The sequence below is a fragment of the Phacochoerus africanus genome, chromosome 4, assembly GCF_016906955.1.
Source record: "Phacochoerus africanus isolate WHEZ1 chromosome 4, ROS_Pafr_v1, whole genome shotgun sequence".
Lineage (NCBI taxonomy): Eukaryota > Metazoa > Chordata > Mammalia > Artiodactyla > Suidae > Phacochoerus > Phacochoerus africanus.
In genome coordinates, this window is record NC_062547.1 from 60,279,179 (window position 1) to 60,297,239 (window position 18,061).

At 56.6% G+C, this 18,061-nt stretch overlaps 1 protein-coding gene across 1 annotated transcript; it reads left to right on the plus strand.

Moving 5' to 3' along the window:
* The first annotated feature begins 10,211 nt into the window (after nucleotides 1-10,211).
* COMP (cartilage oligomeric matrix protein) lies at nucleotides 10,212-18,061 on the plus strand. The gene is made up of 19 exons (XM_047776509.1): nucleotides 10,212-10,314; nucleotides 10,565-10,650; nucleotides 11,009-11,060; nucleotides 11,509-11,678; nucleotides 12,338-12,475; nucleotides 12,755-12,829; nucleotides 12,922-13,080; nucleotides 13,167-13,271; nucleotides 13,359-13,466; nucleotides 13,669-13,828; nucleotides 14,351-14,469; nucleotides 14,672-14,724; nucleotides 14,828-15,009; nucleotides 15,226-15,404; nucleotides 15,532-15,580; nucleotides 15,762-15,958; nucleotides 16,569-16,741; nucleotides 17,329-17,468; nucleotides 17,551-18,061. The coding sequence occupies exons 1-19, from the start codon at nucleotides 10,236-10,238 to the stop codon at nucleotides 17,595-17,597; spliced, it is 2,271 nt and encodes a 756-aa protein (XP_047632465.1). The 5' UTR covers nucleotides 10,212-10,235; the 3' UTR covers nucleotides 17,598-18,061.

Consider the following 18,061-nt stretch of genomic DNA (forward strand, 5'->3'; position numbering starts at 1 on the left):
ATTATTCACAAGAGCTAAAAGGTGGAAACAACCCAAATGTCCATCAAACTGGTGAATGGATAAACAAAATGTGGTATATGCATACAATGGCATGCTATTTCATCATAAGAAGGAATGAAGCTCTGATACACGTTGCAACGTGGATGAACCTGGAAGGCATGCTTAGTGAGAGAAGCCAGATGCAAAATGACACATGTCGTATGAATCTATTTATATGAAATGTCTAGAACAGGCAAATCCACAGAGAAAGAAAGCAGATTAGTGGTTGCTGGGGACTGGGGGAGGGGGAGGGGAAGTGACTGATGATGGGGATAGGGTTTCCTTTTGGGAGAAGATGAAAATGTTTTGGAACTTGATAGAGGTGATGGCTGCATGACATCGCAAATGCACAAAAACTACTGAATTGTACATTTGAAGATAGTTAAGGAGTTTCCTTGTGGTGCAGTGGGTTAAGGATCTAGTGGTATCACTGCAGCAGCTCAGGTCACCACGGTGGTGCAGGTTCAATATCTGGTCTAGGAACTTCCACATGCCGCTGGGGTGGCCAAAAAAAATGGTTGAAATGATAAATTTGATGTCATGTGTGTTTTGTCACAACTTTTTAAAAAAGGAAGAAGTCAGCTGACAGAAAGACACAGATCCTGAAGGCATCCTTTTGGGCTCTGGATCCAGCCATGCCTAAAGGCAACCCTGATGCTAAGGTAAGGCAGCAAGGAATAGATGGGCTTTCTCTCCGTGTCACCTGGTGTTTCAGAAAATCAACTGCATTTGTTCATGCCCATGTCCCCTTCATGACGAGAACCGCCTTCATTGAAGATATCGGGGGTCTCAGGAGGGCCAGAATCCTGCTCCCTGGCCCTTAGCTTTCCCGTCTATGAGATGGGAGGAGGGCAAAGTTCTTCCAGGCCAGCAATACCAGGACCCAGTACGCACTCACTATGATCATGTTTCGTCCCCAACGGCAGACCTATGAACAAGATGTTCTGAGTTTAGCAAAGAGAAGAAATTGCCAAGGCCCACATTCCTGCCTTCCATGCTGTGTCACATCTGGAAGAAACAGCTGGGGCCCCAGGAGGAAGCCCGGCTGGGTGGTGACAAACTCACACTTAGCATCTAACAGGGCTCCTTGGTTGGAGTCCCACCTCTGGCCCTCTGTTGTCCTGGGCCAGGGGTCTTTACCTCTGGGCCTCAGTTTCCCCTCTCCAAAACAGACTGGTTATTCTGGGCGTCAGGTGCTGCCGGGTCTGCTGGGAGAGCTCATTACCACATGGATGTGTCTGGTGGAATCTGAGCTGGGCTATGACTCTGGGCGTGGGCAGAGGCCTACGCTGGGGGTGGGGGACAACTTACCAGTTTACCGCCATCCGGAGGTGATGCAGCCAGGGTACAGCCTCCCCTCCATGCCGTGTTGCTGTTGGCTTTTAAGAGGATATGGATGTAGAAGTAACTCGTTGATTCTTTTTCCACTTGCTGCTGAGCACTCGGCGTCCCGGCGCGCCTGGCCGGAGGCTGGCACTGTTTCCAGGCACCTGGAAAACCTCACTTGGCCCTGGCAACAGGGACTCACTGAGTGTTTGGCGGCTGCCTGGCTCCAGGCATGGGTGATGGCATGGTCTTTCTCTCCTGTGGCCGTCCTGGAGACCAGGGAGAGAGGCTCAGAGCTCCGGTGCCCTCTGGGAACCTCCCTGGATGGGCGACAGGTTAGGATGTGGCCAAAGGGGTGATTCCAGTGGGGTCAACTCTGAGACTCCATCCTGTGGCACCTCCCATGTGGGATTCCACAGTGCCATGTCTCAGCCTCCGTGGGCTGCTGTGACTTCCACCATCCTGTGGTCTGTGCTTCTGTTGACTGGTGGCCACATCACCCTGGTCTGTGACTTTTAGCACTCTCCGGTCCCATGGCCCTAGGATCCCACAGTTTCATGGCTTTAGTGTGCTGTGGTCCTGTGGCTTAAGCCATGATGCTACGACTCTGTCATTCCTTAGTTCTGTGGATTTTATTTATTTATTTATTTATTTGCTTTTTAGGGCCACACCTGCAGCATATGGAGGTTCCCAAGCTAGGAGTCTAATCGAAGCTCCAACTGCCAGCCTATGCCACAGCCTCAGCAACATAGGATCCAAGCCACATCTGCAACCTACACCACAGCTCATGGCAACGCCAGATCCTTAACCTACTGATAAAGACCAGAGATTGAACCCGCAACCTCATGCTTCCTAGTCGGATCCATTTCCTCTGTGCCTCAATGGGAACTCCCATTCTGTGGCCTCTTGATCTGCGGTCCTATACCTCTGGGATGCTATGGAACTTCCTGGCTCTAGGAAAGAGTACATCATTCAGGAGTTCCTGTAGTGGCGCAGTGGTTAACGAATCCAACTAGGAACCATGAGGTTGCGGGTTCAATCCCTGGCCTTGCTCAGTGGGTTAAGGATCTAGCATTGCCGTGAGCTATGGTGTAGGTCACAGACACGGCTTGGATCCCATGTTGCTGTGGCTCTGGCATAGGCCAGTGGCTACAGCTCCAATTAGACCCCTAGCCTGGGAATCTCCATATGCCATGGGAGCAGCTCTAGATAAGGCAAAAAGACAAAAAATAAATAAATAAATTAGGGTAAATGAGTTCCCGTGGTGGCTTAGTGGAAACAAATCTGACGAGCATCCATGAGGACTATATTTTTTGTATCTCTATTAATTATTTAAAATAAGTGTACATTTTTGGAGTTCCTGTCATGGCTCAGTAGTTAACGAATCTGACTAGGAACCATGAGGTTGCGGGTTCAATCCCTGGCCTTGCTCAGTGGGTTAAGTATTGGGCATTGCCGTGAGCTGAGGTGTAGGTTGCAGAAGCGGCTTGGATCCTGAGTTGCTGTGGCTCTGGCTTAGGCCGGCGGCTACAGCTCCGATTTGATCTCTAGCCTGGGAACCTCCATATGCTGCAGCAGTGGCCCAAGAAATGGCAAAAATACAAAAATAAATAAATAAAATAAAATAAGTGTACATTTTTGGAGTTCCCGTCAGGGTGCAGTGGAAACAAATCCAACTAGGAACCATGGGGTTTCTGGTTCAATCCCTGGCCTCGATCAGTGGGTTAAGGATCCAGCATTGCTGTGAGCTGTGGCATGGGTCACAGATGTGGCTCGTATCTGGCGTTGCTATGGCTGTAGTGTAGGCCAGCAGCTACAGCTCTGATTTGACCCCTAGCCTGGGAACCTCCATATGCCGTAGGTGCGGCCCTAAAAAGATTTTTTTAAAAATTAGGGTAAGTAGGAGTCAGCCAGGTAAAGAGCAGGAGGCAGAATGTTCCAGGTGGGAGTCACAGCCTGTGCAAGGGTCCTAAGGTGGGGAGAAGCCTGAGAGTAGGAGGCACAGAGAGAGGCTGCCAGTGTGGCTAAAATGAGCCATGCCAGTTCATTTTCCTTTGTCTTATGTAGGGCGAAGGGGATAGAGAATGGGCAAAATCACCTGCTATGCTTCGCCTTCATTCGTGACTCCTCACAGTGACCTCTGAATGGGGTTGCCACATAGCTAGGGAGGCCCCTAGCGGGTGTCCATCCATTCATCCACCCGTGCTTCCATTCATCTACAATATATCCATCTGCCTATCATCCTCCTATCCACCACTCAGCCACCTATCCACCCACACATCCAGCCATTTCCCCAGCCATCTGCCTGTCTTGTCCATCTACCCATCTAGCCATTCCATCTATTCATCCATCCATCCATCCATCCATCCATCCGACCATCCCCTGATACAGCCAGCCAACAATCATCTATCTAACCATCCATCCTTTTGTCCATCCAGCCATCCATCCACCTAGCTGTGTGTCCATCCATCCACTCACTCATTCATCCATCCTCCCACCCACCCATGCAGTCACTCATCTATCTACCAGTCTACCCACCCATCCATCCATCTACTCACCCATTATCCATCCAGCTGCCTATCATTCTTTTATTCGCACATATGCATGATGCTGGAGACATGGTGGGGCTCAGTGTAATGGAGGAGGCAGCCACATAGCCACGTAATGCATCTGTGTCCATGCAGTGTGGTCAGAGCTGTGATGGAGGATACTCAAGGTACTCTGGAGGTCCGGGGAGGCTTCTAACCCAGCTGGGATGGGGAGGAGTGAGCAGTGTTAGATGGGAAGATGCACCAGGCAGCAGTCACAGCCCAAGGAAAGGCCTGAAGGGCAGGAAGGGATGGGGCTGGAGAAGCCCACAAAGCCCAAACCTGGCTGCAAAGGGCTCCCATCACCACATCGTCTGTGGTCCAACCCTCTCCGCCTCCGTAGTCCCCAGGTCCTCTCACCCCTCTGCTCCAGCCACATCTGCCTCCTTGCTGAAGCTCCCATGTGTCAGGCACACCCCACCCCCATACCTTCACCTTTGCTTAGCCCTCTGCCCAGGACACCCCTCATCAGCTGGAACTCATTCACCTGATCAGTTCTCCCACTAGCACTGCCTTGCAGAAGCGTCTTCCTGACTCCTGGGCTCTGTTTCCTACAGCCCAGCTGGCCTCTGCTTTCATGCAGCAAGGGTTCCACGCAGTTTTTGTGCATCTGTCCACCTCCCAGGCCACCCACAACAGGGCGGAGAGGCCGATGCCACCTCTGTCCCATCGGCTGTGCGGCAAGGGGTCAATGTTCGTGCAGTGGATAAAGTTATTGAATTTCATCCTATTGATGGCTAAGCACTTATTTGGCACCTGTTGTGTGCAGTCCTCCCACTTTGGGGCTGAGGCTCCTCCTGCCTGGTAGCCTCCTTCCCCCACTGGCCGGTGCGCCTGGGCCTCTGCTGCCAGACGGGCCAGAGAGTAAACACACCCCACCCTCAGCCTCCCTCCCAGGCAGCCCGTCACTGGTCTGAACAAGGGCCTTCCTGTTAATGAATCGGGATCGGGGAGGAGGAATTGGGGGCAGGGCTCCAGTTTCTGTGCTCTCTGCTGCCCACCTACCCACAGAAACCTGGGTGGGAGACCCTATCCCTGTGGCAGGGCTGTGTGCCCTCCCTCTCTGAGCAACAGGTACACAAATCAAGGACACAAGACCATGCTGAGCATCAGTTTGGCCATCTGTAGAGTGGGGACGTTAACAACCACCACCACCAAAAAGTGCTGAGTGCGCTTTTCTCCCCTGTAATTTTTTTTCTTTTGCCTTTTCTAGGGCTGCTTCCCATGACACAGGGAGGTTTCCAGGCTAGGAGTCTAATCGGAGCTGTAGACGCCGGCCTAAGCCAGAGCCACAGCAACTCAGGATCCAAGCCGCGTCTGCAACCTACACCATAGCTCACGGCAACGCCGGATCCTTAACCCACTGAGCAAGGCCAGGGATCAAACCTGCAACCTCATGGTTCCTAGTTGGATTCATTAACCACTGCGCCACGACAGGAACTCCTCCCCTTAATTTTTGGCCACACCCACAGCACATGGAAATTCCCTGGGCCAGGTCAAATTGGAGCTACAGCTGCCCATGCCACAGCCACAGAAATGCCAGATCCTTAACCCACTGAGCAAGGCCAGGGCTCAAACCCCCAACCTCATGGTTACTAGTCAGATTGTTTTCCGCTGCACCACAACGGGAACTCCGTGAGAAGGGAACTTCTGAATTGAGCCCATGAGCAGTCTTTCTCCCTGCAATGCAGACACATGTTTGTTTTGCTGTTGCCTAAAAAACTCTCATGAATTGAGAAAGGAAAGGAGAAAAGAGCAGCGTGGTTATTTGTCCTGCCACAGTTATCCCTGGAAAATTATGATGATAATGGTGGTGTAAAACCATTTTCAGACCTCAGTGCCCCTCTGAATGCCACACTGTTCAAGTCCAGTCAGTTCCTAGTGAAGTCCCTTCTCCCCTGAGGCAACTCTGCAAGCCATTCTCTAAACTGGACAAGTAAAAATCTACATTATAGAAAACTTTTGAAGGTGTCTTCCATCGCATCAAAAAAAAAAAAAGTGAGAGAAAGAAAAAGAAGGAAAAATTTGTGAGGCACAGAGGTGTTAAGCAACTTGTCTCAAGCTGCACTGCAGGGCTGGGTTATGAAACTCAGAGACCAAGCCTGTATCTTGTATCCTGCTGCCTCTCAGGATAATGGGTTCCTGCCTCCCCTGAGGCTAAGGGGAGAGGGGTCAGAAAGGGAAAACCCACAAAAGTGATGTGGCAAAGTTTCAAGCATTTGGCACTTAATAAAATTGCAATCTCATATTTATTGTTATTTTCTTTCTTTCTTCCTTCCTTTCTTTCTTTCTTTCTTTCTTTTTTTTTGTCTTTTGTCCTTTTAGGGCTGCACCTGCAGCATATGGAGGTTCTCAGGCCAAGAGTCGAATCGGAGCTACAGCTGCCAGCCTATGCCACAGCCACAGCAATAGCAGATCCAGCCTGCGACCTATACCACAGCTCACGACAACACCGGATCCTTGATGCTCTGAGTGAGGCCAGGGATCGAACCCACAACTTCATGGTTCCTAGTCGGATTCATTTCTGCTGCGCCATGACACAACGGGAACTCCTTCTTCTTTCTTTATCATACCTTTTGGAGAGCCTGGACAGAATGACAATAGGGCTGGGGCCAGTGGAGGATGGGAGAGAAGGCAGGGCTTGCTGAAGTTCACAGAACAAGTTAGGGTGGGTCTGCTGGACTCCAGTGCCTGGATGGCACCCTCTCTGGCTCCTTGCCCCTCTCCCCGTCACTTGGTCCTTCCACAGAGGGGGGTTCAGCAGGGCCATCCAAGGCAGGCTGGGTCAGGCTCCTCAGCTGTGGATGCAACAGTGGCTAAGTGGCCTCCCTCGCTGCTCTAATGAATTCCCCAGACCCGGGGCCTGTGGCTGGGCCCGCCCAGGGCAGGGCGGCTGCCTTCCCGACATACTTTCCCTCTGGATTCACAAGGAGAGGCGGCTGGGCAAGCTGGGGGCGCCCACATGTCTCCTGGCCCAGCAGGACTCTGCCAGGAAGGGCTCAGGGGCCCCATCACACAGGCACCAGCCCCTCTGCCCCAGCCTGGCCAGGCTCCCAGAACTGCTGGGTCTAGCGTGGTGGGAAGGGGGGCCGGCTGGGCACCGGCCAAGGGCTCAGGCCAAGAGGTCCCGGGCAGCAGAGTCTTCACAGCTAATGAGGGGCCTGGGCTAGCATTTCTCGTCTGGAATCTGTGGCCAAAGACAGAGAGGCGGGTAGGGATGAGTGCCTTCAGGGTTCTGCCTTCCCCCATGCTAACCCCAGCTGTGTGACCTTGAGATGTCTCGTGCCTTCTCTCAGGAAAATGTGAATAAGCACGGTCTGCGGTATAAGTGACATAGTATATAAGTCCCATATTGTATAATAAGGCTAACACGGAAGCCAGACACTGGGTGCAGGTTATGTCATTCACTCCTCTTAACAGTGATCGCCTCCACTTTCCAGGCGAGGAAACTGGGGCACAGAGGAGTCAAGTGACTTGGCCTAGGTCACAGAGCAAGGCTATGCTCGGCTGACATTGGAACCCAGGCCATGTGGCTCCTGGGTCTCTCCTAAAGTACAGTGGTAGCAGGGGTTACTATTATTAATAGTAATTATGTAATGTTAATTATAAGGAATAATAACAATGTTACACTAATCATGGCAGCGCCCCCCAGGCTAGGAGGAAAAAAACAAAACGCAGACACTCCCAGTTCCCCTGGGTTAGGCCATCCCACCCTTCTCTGCCACAAATACTCTATCAGGGATCCTAGGAGAATGTCACACAGGTAACAGCCCCTTGGTCCTGCCCAGGAAGAGCAGGGAAGTCTTCCTGAAGGAGGAGACGTCAGAGCTGACCTTAGAGACAAAGGAAGGTATCTGGAATGGTGGGAAACTGCAGGTACAAAGGCCAGAAGGACCCCCAGAGTGTGATATTGTGTAACGTGAGCCTGCCCAGGTGTGTGTGAGAGGAGAGGGCTGCTGCCTGGGAATGGGGATTTCAGGGCTGATGGGATCCAGAAGGCAGGAGCATGAAACCAGACTGCCCATCTCCGGGCATCTGCTGTCTGATCTGCAGACTGGGATATCCTCAGAGCCTCTGGCTTTGCCAGTCCCTCTGCCTAGAATGTCCTCATGGCCCAGCCACGAACAAAGCCACGTGTGTCCAAACCCTAGCCCCGTGCCCAGACGGTGGCAGGGGCTTGGCTTCCATGTGCCCTTGTCCCAGTTGCATGAGGCACACGCAAGCCCACAGGCCCTACTGGAGCAGTGGTTTTCCTAAGAATTCCAGCACCAGCCGGGAGCGGCCCCCAGGTGTGCTAGACGCCAAGGAAAACAGGAGGTGAGCTCACGGCCCCACCACAAGCATCAATCAGGGCATGGGCTTCACTGGAAGTGCCCAGGGCTGAGATTGGCTGTTCCTACCAGCCTCCCCTCCAGACCAACCACTCCTCACTCATCCTCTGTGGCTCCCCATTGCCCTTAGAAGACAGCCCAAGTGCCATAGCATTGGTGATACTACCTCTCCTGAGCCAGAAGATCTCTCTACCCCGAGATCAGTCTGTGCAGCAGACCAGGCTCCTTTTTGCCACAGGGCCTTTGTATATGCTGTTCCTCTACCCAGAATGCCTTTCCACCATCTCTTTATCTGGCTGTGGCCTCCTCACCTTCCTGGTCCTAACTTGGTGTTCCCTCCTCCTCTAGGAGGCCCACCTAGACTGACTCCCCTGACACCCCCTCTCACCCCAACCTGAGCCAGGTATTTCTTTGAGCTCCCACTGCTGCCTACACATCCTCCACCACAATCCTGGCCCCTTGGGATGATTACGTAGCTGCCTCCCCATCAACTTGGGGTTCCCACGAGGGAGGGGCCCAATCTGGCTTGTTCACTCTGTGTCCCAAGCATCCGGTACAGGACATTCAATTAATGTGCCTGAAATTTTCCCACCTCGAAGCTCCACATGCTTCCCTCTGCCATTACTGTCCTCACCTTTTCCCTCTGCTAATCTGAGTCCTCCTTTCCTTTAGGTTTCCTTGCTGCCTCTTCCAGGAAGCCCTCTGTGACTTCCCTGCAGCCTTCCAGACCGGATCTGGCAATGACCCTACCTTAGCTTCATCCCACCCCTGCCTCTGGCAGAGGCCTTAGGCCAGTCACTTCTCGCTGGGCCTCAGTTCCCCCATCTATAGAACAGAGGCTGCAAACATTGCAGGGTAGGAGTGGAGAGGGTTAATTCCAGAAAACAGAGGTGTTTTGTAGCTTAAGAGCAAGGCTGGGCTGGAAGGATTTTCCTGATTAGCAGTAATTTCTATTTTTATTACAGGCTGTTCCCACAGAACTGGAGTGGAGCTCAGATGGTATGGCAAAGTCTCGACAAACAGAAGCACTGGGCACACACCCCCAGCCCCCCCCCACACCCCCACTCCATTCCTGCCGCCAGACCTCCTTCAGCCAGAGCCCTTTAATTTGCTTACCCCTCTGATGGGGAAGAACACACACAGACCATTGCACAGATTTGGAGACTGAGTGGGCTCCTGGGCCCTGGGCAACCAGGCTGCCTCCACCCTCTACCCACCAGCCAGGTAACCACAGAGAGGGAAGATCAGAAGAGGTGGGGGAGAATATAGGTCCTAATCTTTAGCCACTCTTTTTTTTCTCTCTCTCTCTCTCTCTTTTTCCTTTACTTGAGCCGCTCCCACAGCATATGGAGGTTCCCAGGCTAGGGGTCTAATCGGAGCTGTAGCCACCGGCCTACGCCAGAGCCACAGCAGCGCAGGATCCAAGCCTCGTCTGTGACCCACACCACAGTTCACCGCAACGCCAGATCCTTAACCCGCTGAGCAAGGCCAGGGATCGAACCCACAACCTCATGGTTCCTAGTCGGATTCATTAACCACTGCGCCACGAGGGGAACTCCTTTAGCCACTCTTGACTCAGTTTCTCCAAGTGGGAGCTGAGGGGAGCTGCTGTGGGGATCGCTTCGTTCCCAACTATGCCCCTGTCTTGGCATTGCAACAGGTACTCAAATAAGTGAATGAGAGGGCTGGAGGGTGGTCCTACATGATTCCCCGCCCCCACCGACCCCTACACAGCCTCCTGGTGACTCAGTTTCCCTACTGAAACTGTGCTGCGCTGGGCGGGGCCTCGAGCGCAGAGGCCAGCGCCATCTGTTTACCTTGCGGCTGGACGCTGGGCAGCGCCCGGGTGGGCTGTTCCCGGGGCCGGCCGGCTGCGCCGCTGGTATAAATAGGCGGCGCGGGCCTCGTGGGCAGAAGAGAGCGAGCCGCCGTCCAGCTCCCCGCCGCCGCCATGGTTCTCACCGTCGCCCGCGTTCTCTTGATCACCCTGGCGGCCCTCGGTGCATCCGGCCAGGGTCAGATAACGCTGGGTAAGCTGCCCCCTCCCCTACGCTGTGTCCCCGACCCCCAAAGGGACGGGACTCGCGGGACTCCTGGCGTCACGTCTCCGTGGGGGCTCAGGGACTATTCGCTGGGGGCATGCGGGGTGAAGAAAGCAGGGAGCGTGGCGGAGGCTCAAGAAACAGAGTGGGCATCAGGGGTCCCTGTGGCGGCGGTGTGAGGAGTGGCGAAGGGGGTCCCTGGGCGCCCTCGCCCCACCAGTGCCCCCTGTCAGCGCAGGTGCAGACCTGGGCCCGCAGATGCTGCGAGAACTACAGGAGACCAACGCGGCGCTGCAGGATGTGCGGGAGCTGCTGAGGCAGCAGGTGCGAGCTGGGGTTGGTGCAGGGGAGGGCGGAGAAAGGCTTGGAAGAGAAGAAGGGGGTCTTGGGGTCTTGGAGGTAGGTGAGTGTGGGGAAGTGGGAGGAGGACTGGAGAAGGGGGTCCTGGTGGAGGTGGAGAGGGTCCAGGGTTATGGAAAAGGAAGAGGGAAAAGGGGGGGTCCCAGGGATAGCGGGAGAGGGTAGGGGTCCGTGAGGGGGAAGGGAATCCTAGAGAAGGAGGAGAGGGGCTGGGAGTGGGTGTTCTTCGGGGATGGAGTTTGGGAGAGGAAGAGGGGAGACGAGAGAGAGGAGGAAAAGGATGGAGCCCCACTGACCACACCCCATCCCTCTCGCACCAAAGGTCAAGGAGATCACGTTCCTGAAAAACACGGTGATGGAGTGTGACGCGTGCGGTGAGTGCAGCTGGGGCGGCAGAGACAGGGCGGCGGAAGAGGGAGAAGAGATAGCCAGAGACAGAGTGAAGGACAGACTAGGAGGAAAAGAGACAGAGGAGGAGAAGACGGAGACTGACAGAAATGGAGAAATTGGATTGATGGAGAGAGAGGAACAGGAAGGGGAGACAGAGATTTTGGGAGGGGAAGACCCCAAAAGAGCCAGAAACCGTGCGAGAGATGCTGGGAGGTGGACAGTCACAGAGGGAGAGGCAAAACACGCACGAGAGCAGAGATCCAGACTGTTGAGCCTGGCGGGCTGAGCACGCTGTACGGGGCGGCGTCGCAGAGCCACCAGGATCTCGCCACGCCCCCAGGGCCCAGCCCCTGGACTGGAGCTTGGTCTGAATAGTCTCCGCCCCTGGACGTGGCCCTGAACAACTCCACCCCCCACCCCCACCCCCGGCAGGGATGCAACCCGCGCGCACCCCGAGGCTGAGCGTGCGGCCCCTAAGCCAGTGCGCGCCCGGCTTCTGCTTCCCGGGAGTGGCTTGTACCGAGACGGCGAGTGGCGCGCGCTGTGGACCCTGCCCCGCAGGTTTCACAGGCAACGGCTCGCACTGCGCGGACGTCAACGAGGTGCGTCCGCCCCCACCGCCCCAACGATCCCCCAACTCTTGCCCCCACAACTCCTTAGTGCCCCGACGACCTCCTCCTCAGCTGAGTGTGCTCTCCCGGAGGACTCCCTCACCTCCAGGGGCGCAAGTCCGGACGACCTCCCCACCAATGGGGGACACCCACCCGTCCCACCCCCATCTCCACCTGAGACGCCGGTCCCATCAACTTCCTCGGTAGCCAGTGACGTCCCCCCGGACGACTCCCCTATTGCCAGGAGCGGTCTGCCTCAACGACCCCCCCCACCGCCGCGTGTTTCAAGCCCCATCATTGGGGGACCCGCGTCCCAACGACCACCTCACCGCTGGGCACGCGCATCCCGACGACCACTTCCCCCCTCCTCTGGGGACGCCCGCCCTCAAAATTTCTTGCCCCGCCCCTGAGCACCCAGCCCACCCGGTCCCAGGAACAACTCTCCCCTCCTGGTCTTGTCCCTTCCCCTATCAAGGCAAAGCCATGTGTGACGCCTGGGACTATGGCCTCTGCCACATATGGCACCCTCCCCTCCACAAGCTAGCTGTTGGCTCTTGAACTTCCCAAGGATAAGCCCAATAAGCTTTGAGGCACTGATCTCTGGGAGACCCAGCTTCACCTCTGACGCTCAGCGGCCCTTCCTCCCGCAGTGCAACGCCCATCCTTGCTTCCCTCGCGTCCGCTGCATCAATACCAGTCCAGGCTTCCGCTGTGAGGCTTGCCCACCCGGGTACAGCGGCCCCACCCACGAGGGCGTGGGGCTGGCCTTTGCCAAGGCCAACAAGCAGGTAAGGGCTGTAGGAGGTTGGGGTGGGGAGCCAGAAGGAGCTAGGGCCGTTTTGTTGAGTAAACTCGACCTCCGGCCTCGCAGCCTTTTCTCTGCCTCAGTCTAATGCGAGGGGAAGGGGATCCGGGTCTGGGAGATAGAGGAAGTAAGGGTCCGATTCAGGGACGGTCGGGGTTGGGATCAAGATGTAGGGGAGAGTAGGATTCAAAGGCGTGAACCGGGTGGGAGGTCTGGGGGTATCTGCCTGAGAGCAGTGACCTTTGGGCTCCCTCTCACCCAGGTTTGCACGGATATTAACGAGTGTGAGACCGGGCAGCATAACTGCGTCCCCAACTCCGTATGCGTCAATACCGTGGTAAGGCCTGGGAGAAGAGGGGAAGGATTGAGAGATGGAGGATTGGGCGCGAAGATTCAGGCGGTGTGGGCTGACCTGTGGCTCGGGCGCAGGGCTCCTTCCAGTGCGGTCCGTGCCAGCCCGGCTTCGTGGGCGACCAGGCATCAGGCTGCCGTAGGCGCTCACAGCGCTTCTGTCCAGACGGCACACCCAGCCCGTGCCACGAGAAGGCCGACTGCGTCCTGGAGCGTGATGGATCGCGATCGTGCGTGGTGAGTGAGAGCGGCCCAGGAAGGGCGTAAGATAGGGGCGCGGGGTGCAGCCACGACAGAGCACCCACTCACTCCCCTACCCACAGTGCGCTGTCGGCTGGGCGGGCAACGGGATCCTCTGTGGCCGGGACACAGACTTGGACGGCTTTCCGGATGAGAAGCTGCGCTGCTCAGAGCGCCAGTGCAGAAAGGTGGGTGGGGTCTGGGGGCATGACCTGGTGGGAGAGCGGTCGGGGCTCCCTGACCACGCCCCTCATGCCCGCCGCTCCCACCCCTAGGACAACTGCGTGACGGTGCCCAACTCAGGGCAGGAGGACGTGGATCGCGACGGCATCGGAGATGCTTGCGACCCGGATGCCGACGGGGACGGCGTCCTCAATGAGCAGGTGGGGCAAAAGCGGGGGTCCAGGAGAGACTGGATGGGGGCGTGTCTTGGGTGATGGGCGTGGCCTCAGAGGCTGATCTCCCTGGTCCTAGAGGGGGGAGGGGCCCCTGCAGAGGAGGCTGGGCCTCGGAGAGGGACTAGGGTGGGGATTGACCTTTGCCTCACCAGGCCTGACCAATCCCCCAACCGGCCTTGACCTCTAGGACAACTGCCCGCTGGTGCGGAACCCAGACCAGCGCAATGCGGATGGCGACAAGTGGGGCGATGCGTGCGACAACTGCCGGTCTCAGAAGAACGACGACCAGAAGGACACAGATCAGGACGGCAGAGGCGACGCCTGCGACGACGACATAGACGGCGACCGTAAGCTCTGGGGCAGGGGGGAAAGGAGAGAGAAGCTCAGGCACGGAGAGGCGGGGCTTGGCTGGGGGCGGGGCTCGGCCGGTTTTGGAAGCCGGAGGGAGCTGAGCTCGCCCAGGGTGCCAGGGACCGCGGACTAGGCTCCGCTAGGTAGAAAAATGCAAGCTGGGACATGAGGCTGAATGGAAAAGGAAGGAAATTTTGGAGGGGAGGAAAGCGGTCCCTGTGTTAGATGACGCTGGGAGGAAGTAAGAGGGCAGAGACATGAGACTGGGATGTAGGGCCAGGAAGAGCCATTTTTACACCAGGGCAGAGGCTCAAGGTGGTGCATTCACAAAACCAGTCCCCTCACCGCCCGCCATTCATTTAGGCTCTATGAGGCTGGGGATTGTGCATAAATAACTTGTAGCTATTGGGAGCCAGAAATGGGGTGGGACTCAGGCCCAGGTGTGCACCTGCTCTGCTGAAGTCCGCCTGGCCCCGTCCCCATCTTGGGATCCTGTTCTGTGTCCCTGCTTCCCACAGGGATCCGCAACACGGTGGACAACTGCCCCAGGGTGCCCAATTCAGACCAGAAGGACAGTGATGGTGATGGTATAGGGGATGCCTGTGACAACTGTCCTCAGAAGAGCAATGCAGATCAGGTAAGCATAGGCCAGAGCCCAGCCAGGTCAGATCCTAGGGGTGAGCCCCAGGCTGGTTAACAAGACTCCAGCCCAGTCTGAGCAGCTTGGGGGTTATTCCTTGGGGTCAGGAAGGCCTTGGCCCTGGAACTGAGTGGGCAGGTGGGAGGCTTCTGAATTCTTCTGCTCTGATTGTAAACACCTGCATCCTTCTCCCACCCAGAGGGATGTGGATCACGACTTTGTGGGAGATGCATGTGACAGCGACCAAGACAAGTAAGGAGGCCATCTGGGGGCTAAGGTGGGGACCCAGGGTAGGCAGCCCCCAACCCAGCTTTCTGAGGTCTTATTGTCTCTCTGCCCCACCCACCCACTCTAGGGATGGAGATGGGCATCAGGACTCTCGAGATAACTGCCCCACAGTGCCTAACAGCGCCCAACAAGACTCAGACCACGATGGTCAGGGTGACGCCTGTGACGACGATGATGACAATGATGGGGTCCCTGATAGTCGGGACAACTGCCGCCTGGTGCCCAACCCCGGCCAGGAAGACGTGGACCGTAAGGCAGAGGGCAGGGCCTGTGGTGGGCACAGGGCCAGTGTGGAGCCACTAGGGTGAGGTTTGGGGCAGGCATGGTGGGGTCAGGGCAAGTGTGAGCAGAGCTGGAGGCGTGGCGTGGGAGTGGCTGGTAGCTTGTGTGGGTGTGGCCAGGCCTGGAGCAGAGCCTGGAGCTGATTTTACCTCTCTGTGGGGGAAATCTCCTACCTCCTTGCAGGGGATGGTGTGGGGGACGCGTGCCAAGGGGACTTTGATGCGGACAAGGTGGTAGACAAGATTGATGTGTGTCCGGAGAATGCTGAGGTCACCCTCACTGACTTCAGGGCCTTCCAGACCGTCGTGCTGGACCCGGAGGGTGACGCGCAAATAGACCCCAACTGGGTGGTGCTCAACCAGGTGGGGGCAGGGCCCAGGTGGAAGGTAGGGGGAGCCCGGGACCACCACATTGGGTCCTAAGCTGGGGACGGGGAGATGAGGGCCCATACGGCTGGCCTAAGGCCCTTCTTCCTTTGAATCCCACCAGGGGATGGAGATCGTGCAGACGATGAACAGTGACCCTGGCCTGGCTGTGGGTGAGACATGGGGAGGGGTCGGGCTATGCAGGGAGTGGCTCAGGGGGCAGGGCTAGAGGAGAGGTGGGACAGGATCAAGCCAGGACTCTTGAAAGGCAGAGCCCAGTTGGGTGGTCTGGGCTCAAGGGTTGGGGATTCTGGATTCTGGAGAGGCGGGACCACCGTCCCTTCCTCTCTCCAGGTTACACGGCCTTCAATGGCGTGGACTTCGAAGGCACATTCCACGTGAACACAGTCACGGATGACGACTACGCGGGTTTCATCTTTGGCTACCAAGACAGTTCCAGCTTCTATGTGGTCATGTGGAAGCAGATGGAGCAGACATACTGGCAGGCAAACCCCTTCCGCGCCGTGGCGGAGCCTGGCATCCAGCTCAAGGTGCTGGGCTTCACCCAAACCCTTGGTCTCAAGGCCATCTCCAAGGCCCCAAAGATTTCCAGAGATCCCCAAAGTCCTACGCCCCCAAACCCCCACCATTCTATGGACCTCAAAGTCCTTCCACCTAAATCTTCCCAGTTGCTCCCATAGGCCCACACTCTCTCATGATCCCTCAGCCTGCCTGTGGCCCCTAACCCTCTCACAGAACCCTAGACTTTCCCTCAGGTTCCAAATCTTCCTGCAGACTCCCTCAGTATTTCACTGAAACCCTAATATTCCCCAGGTCCTCTAGACTCCAGTTTACCCTATGGACAACCGAAACTTTCTACAGGTCGCTAAATCCTCCTGCAGACTCCCAAATCCTCTCATGAGCCCCCAGACCATTGCTCCCCCTGCCATGACCTACCTACCAACCTCCATGTGGTCCCCAAGAAGGCATCCTAGGGGATCTTCCATCCAGGCACGTGGGGACCCTCCACAACTACTCTGTGATCCAGGCACATAGGGACCCTCCACAACTACTCTGTGATTCACAGGCCCTCACTTGTCTGGGGTGCTCTGGTGGCCTGTGTGGTCTCTGATCCCATTCCTCTCTTTCTGGGTGTGGCAGGCCGTGAAGTCCTCCACAGGCCCTGGGGAGCAGCTTCGAAATGCCCTGTGGCACACAGGGGACACAGCATCACAGGTGCGGCTGCTGTGGAAGGATCCCCGCAACGTGGGCTGGAAGGACAAGACATCCTACCGCTGGTTCCTACAGCACCGGCCCCAAGTGGGCTACATCAGGTGGGAAGCCCACTCCCTGCCAGAAGGCCAGCAGCCCTTGCTCTATCCTGATTCTTAAGGGAAGGGGAGGGGGGCTCCAGGGAGCCTTGGCCTCCTTATATGTAAAGTGGGAATGATACAGGCAGTTAGAATTAACTGCTTCGGGAATTCCCCAGTGATCTAGTGGCTAGGATTTGGCACTTTCACCGCTGCACCCCAGGAACTGAGATCCCACGTCAAGTCACTGCACGTGGTGCCCCCCCCCTCCATTTTTTTTTAATTAAAAAAAGAATGAACTATTTGGCCTCTCCTGGGACCCAGCACACAATGAAAGGTGGGGGTCTCACCCACTCCGCTTTTCAGTCCCTACTCTGTGCTGTCAGAAGTCCAGGCACTATGCTCAGCACCTACTGTGTGCAGGGCCCTAGATGTCCACCCTCTCATGCAGGCAAACTGAGGCTCAGGTCAGGAGCCCCCTCTGCGCCGAGTGTGGCCCAGGCAAGGGAACACACAGCCCCCACTCCTAGACAGGAGGGCAGGAGGCTGAAGCTCTCAGAGGGGAGGGCCTGGGCCAGGGCCCCGAATCACAGTTCCCTCCTCCCCTGCAGAGTGCGGTTCTATGAGGGCCCTCAGCTGGTGGCAGACAGCAATGTGGTCCTGGACACAACCATGCGGGGCGGCCGCTTGGGAGTCTTCTGCTTCTCCCAGGAGAACATCATCTGGGCTAACCTGCGGTACCGCTGCAATGGTAAGAGTGGGCCCTGATGGGGAAGATGGGGAGTCCCTACTGCCTGGCTTATCCCTCTCACCCACTCGCTCTCTCTCCACAGACACCATCCCGGAGGATTACGAGGCCCAGCGGCTGCTGCAGGCTTAAGGACTGGGAGTGGGACCTGCCATCAGCACCTGGCCCCAAGAGGCAGCAGACCTGAGAGGAAGGGAGAGGGGTTCAGAGAGGAAATAAAGTGTGTGTGTGGCGGAATGACAGCTGTGGTCTCTGCTGTGGGGAGATGGTAGGGTGGAGCCTCTGAGGAAGGCTGGGCCAGGGACCCCAAACCCAGGGCTTGGGAGAGTGGGGGCCTACCACTGACTTCCGGCTGACTGGCTGGGGCCCCTGCAGCATGACCAGGAGTGTCGGCCCTGACTCAGAGACCCCAGGCCTGCTGCTGCATCCCACCCACTCCCCTCAAATGTCTGCCCCAGGACCCTGGGGTGTGTGTGTGAGGGGCTCACACCTGTGTGTCCATATTCGTGCGTGTGTGTGTGTGTGTATGTGTGTGTGGCCTCTGTGTGGCTCCTGCCTGGTGCACCTTCAACACCCATGTTTCATCTTTGAGGGGG

What these genes read in the sequence shown, in the direction of transcription:
- COMP (XM_047776509.1), top strand. Translation starts at nt 10,236, where the DNA reads ATGGTTCTCACCGTCGCCCGCGTTCTCTTGATCACCCTGGCGGCCCTC. An exon ending in CAGAGCGCCAGTGCAGAAAG is followed by an intron (nt 13,272 to 13,358) that starts GTGGGTGGGGTC and finishes TCCCACCCCTAG; the next exon opens with GACAACTGCGTGACGGTGCC. An exon ending in ACGGCGTCCTCAATGAGCAG is followed by an intron (nt 13,467 to 13,668) that starts GTGGGGCAAAAG and finishes CTTGACCTCTAG; the next exon opens with GACAACTGCCCGCTGGTGCG.